This window comes from Tachypleus tridentatus, chromosome 13 (assembly GCF_004210375.1).
Source record: "Tachypleus tridentatus isolate NWPU-2018 chromosome 13, ASM421037v1, whole genome shotgun sequence".
Classification (NCBI taxonomy): Eukaryota; Metazoa; Arthropoda; class Merostomata; order Xiphosura; family Limulidae; genus Tachypleus; species Tachypleus tridentatus.
Window position 1 is genome coordinate 86,982,326 of NC_134837.1, and position 9,815 is coordinate 86,992,140.

At 34.7% G+C, this 9,815-nt stretch overlaps 1 protein-coding gene across 1 annotated transcript; it reads right to left on the reverse strand.

The window, feature by feature from the left end:
* Positions 1-6,307: 6,307 nt before the first annotated feature.
* Positions 6,308-7,675, reverse strand: LOC143236212 (uncharacterized). Its single transcript, XM_076474492.1, has one exon. The coding sequence runs from the start codon at positions 7,673-7,675 to the stop codon at positions 6,308-6,310; it is 1,368 nt and encodes a 455-aa protein (XP_076330607.1).
* Positions 7,676-9,815: the final 2,140 nt, after the last annotated feature.

Below are 9,815 nucleotides of genomic sequence, written 5' to 3' on the forward strand. Positions count from 1 at the left end.
AACAAATAATTGTAACAAAATATTTCAGTTAAAAGAAATTAAAGTGTGTTTCATTTGAATTTTAGTTACGTAATCTACATTGCAGTATTTTAATTTGTAAGTTTTTGCCTGTCTTGGGTTTTAAACCAAACGGCTCTTCACACGTTGTACTGAGGCTTTCTGTGAATCACTGTTGTTAAAAATGAGAAAATGGAAGTGTTTAAGAGTTGATTCAGGGCCTTTAACAATGTGTTTTACACCTTCTGTAGAGTGCAAGTAAGTTGAACAATAGACAATAGTAAAAATAAAATATCAAATCAGTTATTTGTGGTAATGACAAGAATTCTCAAGGTGTTACTGTGGTATAACATAAGCAATAAAATGAAAAAAATGAGAAAAGACTGTATATTAAACAAATATAGGCTATTGTAAAAAGATAACTAAAAGTGAGCTTATGAAACCAGAGAAGACAAGCAAGTCGACAGATCTCACTTATACTGAAAACATGTTTTAATGTAAATAGAGTATAATATAAAATTTAGAGGAAAAACTGGTATTTGCAAAAAAAACATCCATTTTAAAATGCCCATGAGGACAGAACTGGAATCAGAAGATAGATATCGTAAGATATTTAAAAATATATATTTATTTGAATCAATGTTTGTTTTAGTTAAATGTATATTTAGAAATGCATGTAACTTGTATTGTTCAATGTGTATTGCAAAATACTCGCCTATTCTCTAAATTTGTAGAAGGTTTTTGAGCATAATAATCATTAAAATAGTGTTTTGCGAAAGCAATAGCGCATCTTCTAATATTGTTGCCAACTGAACTTTCGAAAACCTTACCTTAAAGTTTATTAATTGACACGTCTTGACCAGGAACGTTTGCAGGTTTCGAATATGACAAATCGTTTACCTTCAGTGAATTACCTTCGGTCATTAGTATTTCTACGACGATATTATATATCTTCGTCGGAGCAAAGTGAACTTGTAAACAGCATGAGACCAGCCACGAAAAAATGCTGGCTAGCTTATCCGTAAAGTGAACTGTATCTCTAGCAACTCGAATAGAATTCGCTTCTTTTGGACCACTATTAAAGTTTTGAGTTCCAGACCAGATAGAAGACTAAATGTTGTTTTTAAGTTTCTAAAACTTTTGTATATAAATCATTATTTGTATTAACTATTTGTAATAACCATTATTATCAACTGTATTGCTGTTTGTATATTAGAATATATTTGTGTTAAGAAGGAAAATTGTGTGTGTAAATCTTGTTGGCAAATATCTTCCGAGATAAATTATAATACGTAACAATGGTGAAGTTCAGTAGAAAGGTTGTTTGTTTGTTGTTTTTTTAAATTAAGCACAAAGCTACACAATAGGCTATCTGTGCTCACCACGGGTATCGAAACCTGGATTTTAGCGTTGTAAGTTCGCAGACATACCGCTGAACCACTGGGGGATACTGAAGAAGAAATAAAACACAAAGTTAGAGACGAAAAAAAATCATCCATGAGGGAAAAAAACCAACAACACCGGGTTGCCTTCTGGATAGATAGTTAAGATTTTTGATGATGAACAGAAAAAGCAAAAATCGTTGTAAGAGGTATTAACATGAGTGTAAAATAATCTAACGTGACTTATGACATTTGGAAAGAATTGTTTCAGTTTTTTGTATTTTTGAAAGGTATATTAACGAGAACTTTCGTTTGAATGTGTTAAAAAATAACAGCTGATATGGCCTTGTTTGTGTACAGCTGTACTAAGCGATACAAAAAGATAAATAAAGAGGCGAAAAGTTACATGTTAATTTTTTTAGTAATACAATGTATTTTAAGAACATGTCATGCATGGAATGGATTACAGACATTTCGATACATTTCGTAGCACTAGGGTGAAGAGGTCGCTGGAATGATTTTTCTACTTGATAAACGGTCCACTGACAACTCCAGGAAACAGTATCTTTTAACCATCAAGAATATTTGTTGAAATTACCGTTATTTTGAATTTTTAAATTTTCTTGTGTAATCGATCTCAACCTGCCTGTAGGTGGGATTCATTTAGGGTTGAAATACTTTCTCGAATAGGGATGAAAAAAATTAACAATGTGAAAGATAAAACTGGAACTATAATCTTGAATGACAGGAGGATGGCAGTTAATGATAAATTTGGATATAGATTTCTATAATCAAATCATTATAGTCCTCTGCTGGGATAACGGTAAGCCTACGGATTTACAACACTAAAATCAGCGGTTCGATTCCCCTTAGTGGCTTTGCTTCAATAAAACACATGCATAAATATATAATATAAATTATTTTCAGTACTGTGCATAAGAATACTAAATATGGAAATATTAAATGTGTTTTTTTAATATAGTGTATCCTGTTCACATTTTGATCAGGCTACAGATTACTTAAGCTATGAGTTGTTAAATTTTTAAAATATTCAAAAATAACAAACTTAGAAGTTTTTATTATTGTTTCCTTAAGTAATATATTATGCAGTTCACTTGAACGGTAAAGTAGGAATAGTTAGTGTTATTCTACTCATAGACAAATCTGGAGTTACATTTATACATTATATACATACGTGTATATATAACTTGCAAATTGTAACTTTGCTAGCCTGGTATTCGTTTGACTTTTTAATAATAGAAAAACAAGTATTTTTACAAATATATATGAATAATTCTTTAGCGTACTGAAAAAAAGAGTTAACTCCTTCTCAACTGCAAAATAATTGTGTATAGAATATCAATTTGTAATGCATTGAAGGAAAATACGTACTTTGTATTATAATCAGATTATTCTCCTGGTGGTACAGCGATAAGTGTTATGTCTTTGGGTTCTCATAAAACACTTGTTATCGAGTAACAACAAAACTCAGACGTGCCGCAGCTTCCTGTACTTTATTTAGAATAGCCTCGCACATACAAAATACTAAGTGCTGATTGGCTAATAATGTCACATACATAACATCTCCTTTTTTTTTTTTAACAATTAAGACAATTAACTATTGTTACATAAATTTGGATTTACATATCTTATAGTTATAACATCAAAAGACATAATAAACTATGTTGTTATTAATGTCTATTTTGGTAATATGATAAATGTATTTTCTTTTAATATAATAAGTGTAAATACACAGAAAATTAAATTTTTCTTTAACATTAAAAACTGGGCCCCCCTTTTTTTTTTTACTAACTACATAACACATTATATCAATCAGATATAACAACATAATAATATATAAAATGAAGTAAAAAAATTCTACCAAATTACTACACAAATACAAGAGTATTTTAACTCTTACAAATACAAAAGTATTCTTTCTTTTACAACTCTTATTCTCAATCATTAAGTATTACATTTTTTTTGTAACATTCTTGCTCATTTTAACAATTCACATAACAAAATCTCTTAGTTTTGTAGGAGCTTTAGAAATTCTACCTGTTCTTGTTACAATTTCACTCTTTTGAGCAGGAGCAATATTTTGCATTTGATTTTTATTTTTAGCATGTGTAATACTTTGTTTCAATTGTGGAGATTCACATATATGGCTAGCTCTGGGTGACCCTGATTGAGACATATTTTGTTTTGGGGGTGTTTTAGGGATATTTGGCACATTTTCTGGGACAGACTCTTCTGCAATCAAATCATCTTGTGATTTTCTTCTAAGATATCTCTGTCGAGCACTGTGATAGACATCATCTTCATTTGTTTGCAATAAATGTCTACGATTTCTACAAATCATCCTGCCTGCTGGTGTTTGTAATATGTAGCTTCGGGGTTTCTCAGCTTGCCCTAATAACTGAGCTGGCATCCACTTGTTTTCATGTCTGTATCTTACACATTTTTCAAGATCCAGTGGTGGCAGTGGTTTTGAATTCTGATCATATCTTGATTTACTTTTCTGTTTCTGAATGTCGATTTCTGACGTCACTTTATCACTGTTTATCACTTGTGGAATAAGCAACTTTTCATTTGTCGGTAACCTCGTTCTGGTTCTACGACTCATGCACCTTGCACTGGTGATCCAATTTTGCATCTTTTGGTGTATTTCGGTAGTCTAACAATACTAAATGCAGGTCTGATTTTTCTTTCAGAGATTTTATAACAAGTCTTTTCGCTGTCTGAACTGCGCGTTCCGCCAGTCCATTTGCTTGTGGATATCGGGCACTGAATGTTTGGTGTTTAAATCCCCAGATCTGACTGAAATCTTTAAACTCGTTAGCATCATACTGTGGACCATTGTCCGAATACACAATCTGAGGTATGCCATGCGTAGCGAAAAGTTTCTTCAACTTCTGAACTGTTTGTTCGGATGTGATCTCTTTTTCATATTCATTGATCTCCAAATATCCACTGTAATGATCAACTACTACTAGATAATGTGTTCCTTGGTTTTCAAATAAGTCTGTTGAAACATATTGCCATGGCAACGTTGGTGTAGGTGTGCTGATCATTGGTTCTTTTTGTTGTGCATTTCTCATTGTTTGACATGTGGTACATTTTGAGACAGTGTCTTCGATTTGTTTGTTCATTCCTTTCCAAAATAAAATGTCACGTGCAAGCTGCTTTGATCTCACAACTCCTTGATGGCTTTGATGTACGAGTTTCAGTATGTTATGTCTCATTGACCTTGGTATCATGACTCTCTCTCCTTTGAATAATATACCATCATATACTGTCAGCTCTTCTCGGAAATCCCAATATGGTCTTGCTTCTGGTGGTACCTCGTCTCGATTTTCGGGCCATCCTTTCACAATCTGTTCTTTGAGAATTCGATATTCTGTATCATTTTCTGTCGCGATCTTTAGCTCTTGTTGCTTTTCTTCGGTGAATGCAGACAAACTTGCGACTTCAGTTGCGAAAACTTGACAATCTCGCATATCATCTACCAGGCCAGGATATTCATCTTTCACTGGAAATCTGCTCAATGCATCTGCGATAGGTATGTCTTTACCTGGTTTTTCGACTAACCTGATGTTGTACGGCTGTAGTTTTAAAAGCATTTTCTGTAGTCGTAACGGAACTTGTCCCAATGGTTTGTCTTGAATACGGACCAATGGCAAATGATCTGTCTCCTCTGTGATATCATTTCGGCCATATAACAAGTGATGAAATTTTCTGCAACCAAATACAACTGCTAATAGTTCTTTCTCTATTTGTGCATACGCTCTTTCTGTTTGTGTTAGTGTTTTAGATGCATAGACAACTGGTTGATTGTTTTGTAATATCACAACACCTAGTCCACCTTGTGATGCGTCACATGACAATGTCAACGGTTCATTAAGTGCATAATATCTCAGAACTGGAGCTTGGCTGAGAGCAGTCTTGAGCTTTGAAAACGCCTCCTGCTGTGGTACATCAAAATAGAATCCATGCGTTTCTTCTGTCTTCTTCTTGACTACTTCTCGTAGAGGTTCAGTTAAATCAGAATAATTAGGTATGTATTTGGACAGGTACGTAGCCATTCCGAGCAGTGTTCTTACTTCGTCGCGATTGGTTGGAGTATGCATTTCATGTATTGCACGCACTTTTTTCATCAGAAACTTTGATGCCGTTGCCTGTGATCACATGACCTGTGTAGTCTACCTCTGGCTGGCCAAACAAACATTTTGATAGTCGAAATGTCACATCATTTTGTCTAGCGGTTTCCAACGTGTTGCGTAGCACTTTACAATGTTCAGGTAGTGTAACAGTATCGAGTAGCATATCGTCAAGAATGTTATTCACATGATCATGCTCCTGAAATATTTCTTCCATCGCTCTTTGGTACAATTCAGGACTCGACTTAATTCCCATCGGCAAACGTAAGTACATATAACGACCTCACGGAGTGTTAAAAGCGGTGAGTAACTGACTATTCTCATCGAGCTGTAGCTGATAGTATCCCATGTTCGCATCTAGGACAGTAAAATACTTGCTTCCATTAATACGGGTAAGTACATCCTCTAGTGTATTGATAGTAGTGCTTTATTAAGAAATTTAGGATCAATGCAAATTCTCACTGAGTTTCCGTCTTTCTTGTGTACAACATGTAGTTGACTACACCACAGTGTCGGTATACCAACTGGTACTTTCGAAATGATCCCTTTTGACTCTAAAAAAGTCTAACTGTACTTTGGTTCTGTCTCTCATCGCTACAGGAATCGGCCTAGCAGCCTGTGACACAGGGCCATCTTTGTAATCTGGATCAATAGACAACGTACATTTTCCCGGTATTTTGCCGACTTTGTCTGTGGGAAATCTGTCTTTATACTGAAGCAAAATTTCACGAATACTCTGTGGCACTTTGTTTATATTAGGAACCCGGGCTAGGAACTCGGAGTCTGACTGAGTCTGGGTTTTAGTACACTTATTTGATTTATCAATCGAAGGGGGGCGTACTTGTGTTGATTCATGAGGGGGGCTTTGAACAGTGGGAATCTCGGGACCTGGAGGTAGCCTATGTTGTGAACTCCGATCATGCAGTATTTACCTTGTACATAAGTACTAATTGCATTTACTTTTTGTATTAACCCCAACTTAGCACTAGATTCACCTCCAAGAAGATTAGGTACATCACCATCAACAACTTCACAATCAATATCATACATTTTGCTTTTGTGAATAACGGTAAATGTAGTTTTTCCAACAGGTGTGATCTTATGATTACCAAATGCTTTTATGGTTACCTGTGACTTAGACAAAGATAATGAACCATGAGGTGCCATGCGATCAAATGACTGTTTACTCAATATATTACACTCTGCCTGTGTATCTATTTTCATACGCACTGCACCTTTACCCTGTTCATATGGGGTACTTAATATGACAGACCAATACTCAGTAGGTTTGTATACACCAATGGAGTAAATATTCAAAGAATTCATACTTTCCTCTACATTACACATTTCATAACAATCATCATAATCATTGACATCTTGAAAATAATCATCACATGTGTTTACAAAATGTACATTTCTATTCTTATTTCTACACATGACAGCAAAGTGACCTCTTAATTTACAATAATTACAAGTTTTCTCTAATGCTGGGCATCTTTGTTGACTGTGATGTGGTAGTTTTCCACACCGAGTACAGTTCTTCTGTGGCGGTCTCCGTGTCGTGGCTCCTCTGTAGACCTGTGTGCCTCGTCTTTGCTGGTTTCTGGAACCTTGACTTCTGTGGCGACTACGACCTCTGCTTTGACCTCGACCTCGACGTACATAGTTTACATCTGTTACGGTACTTGTGGATCCTTCGATTTCCTTCAGTGATTCTAGTTTCTGTTCATGGTGATGACATTTCTCTGTAATCTGTTTCAGTGTCAGATCCTCTGACCACAGTCTATCTCTTAATGCTCGATCACTGACGCCTACGCTGATTTGTTTACACAACTGTTGTTCAAGAGTATCACCATACTCACAGTTCTGTGCTATCTCTCTAAGTGCACTGATATACTGGGACACAGTCTCACCTGGTTGCTGCTTTCGGTCCTCAAACTTTTTCATGTACAACTTTGTTACCTTGGTTGGCTGAAAATAGTTGTCGAATTCTCTGATTACATGTTTATAGTTCTTCTGTTGAGCTTCTGTCAGTCCAAAATTGTCGAAAACTGTCGTGTATTTCGACCCGAGGTTGCCTCTGATAACCCTGATGCCATGAAGAAAATCCGCAAATCTTGTTTGAGATTCTTCCATGCCGCACTAGCATTCGTCTTGTCATTAAAAACAGGTGGCTTGAAACTTGCCTCCGCCATTTTTCTGGGTAGAACACGTGTGTTTCCGCGAGAATCGTATCTCGTACGATTATGTCAATTTACAGTTTGTGAACGTAAAGTTTGTATTTATCTTGACTGTGTGTCGCTTCTAAGGCACAATTTAAAAAAAAACCACTTCTGACAACCATGTTATGTCTTTGGGTTCTCATAAAACACTTGTTATCGAGTAACAACAAAACTCAGACGTGCTGCAGCTTCCTGTACTGTATTTAGAATAGCCTTGCACATACAAAATACTAAGTGCTGATTGGCTAATAATGTCACATACATAACAATAAGTGCTAAAATTCAGGGTTAGATTTTCCGTGGTGGACAGAACACAATTTACCCATACTGTAGCTTTGTAGAATTATGCTAAAACTAAAACAAACATAATCAAATGATCTAGATACAGTGTAAAAAGTGCTTAGGTGAAAACTGTCATGGGACACATGCGTGAAATGACATATTTTGTCAAGAACAATAAAAACCATAGATATATGGATAACATAAAGAAAACCTAGTTAAAGCGCAAGCTTTTATCTTAAATTATTGAATGATATTTAAATAAGTACTCCTTTCGATACAATAATTGTATGTTTAAATATAGAAACTAAAACTTTAATCAGTATGTTAAAACAAAAATCGTCTGTCTTGTTCATTATTAATGACATACTTTAAATATGGTAAAACTTTTCAGCAGTAGGTTAAATGTGTTAGTAACTTTATCGTTCTATAGAAACATAAGTAAATGAAAAATAAGCGAAGAAACGTTCAAACCTGCATGCTGTCCTACAGAAGTATAGAAATATCTCTGTAAAACGTAAGTAATAAATGTAAGTTGAAATATGTAAGTAATCCTGTTAAACACTATCTTCCTTTGTAAGTTATGCACTTAGTGACAATATCTGCATATAGAAACTTTAGTAGAAACACCCATAGAAACACAGTTCAATTTTTAAAATATATGCATAAACACTATCTTTAGTTGCCTTGTTCACCTTTGTAAAATATAAAGTTTTACTTGTGAAGCAAAACTGAAAATTCAACGTTGCACCTAGTAAGACCATCTGCCTGTAGAACTGCAGTAACAAAATCTTGCTAACAGCATCATTTGCCCACATAATCGTAGCAACACAATCCATCAGGTAACGCCATCCAACTATAGTAACACTATCCGCGTATAGAAACATCACCCACCTTTCTAGAACTTATGAGAGTTAAACCTATAAAATATCATTTGTGTAAAATAAAATATTTTGTTAATAATATAGTTATATGGATAGAGGAATACCATATTTAATCCCTAAAGCCAAACCAGGGAAGCACAGTGTAAGCTTGTATGTTATAATAATGGTTTTACTTGGAACATAATTGAATCTTCACATTGATGGCACGTTGAGACACATAAAAACACTCACCTGTGATGGAACTATGATGTTACGCCTAGCAGTGCTCTTTCTGTCTTTCACCTGTTATAGCAACGCGTCCTCTTGTGACACTTCCTTGAAATATGACGTCATCATCTCTACCTTTTTTCCTTTCTCCTCCCCACTATTTGGCAACCCTTATTGAGAAGGCATTCTTTGGGCACAGGAGTGAATGGATAGTTACTACCATAAAAACTTTATTTATCAGATTTTCTACAATTTATCTACTAAATTAATAACGTTATTGTAAGAACGTTTCCAAAACAAACTGAATGATTAAATATCACTTAGACTTATGTCGTTTATGGATACATTTTGTTGTTGTTTTTTGTTAAGGAAAAACAACACAATGGGCTATAGGCCATACGTACTCTGTTCATGACGTGCATCGAAACCTGATTTTTAGCGTTATGAGCCCTCAAACTTACTATTAAGGTATCAGGGGCAACACGTCTCGAGATAATCGGATTAGAATAATAGATAAAGCAACTGTTTTATTATGTATTTAATTAAATTTTGATATTAACCAAAATATCCTCAGATGTTTTCTATTGTTTTTAATATTTCAATTAAGATGTGTATTTGCTAAAGGAAGCATGTTATTATGTCTGATGATGCAACAACTAGAAAATTCATGCAGAGTTTTGAAAG

What these genes read in the sequence shown, in the direction of transcription:
- LOC143236212 (XM_076474492.1), bottom strand. Translation starts at nt 7,675, where the DNA reads ATGGAAGAATCTCAAACAAGATTTGCGGATTTTCTTCATGGCATCAGG.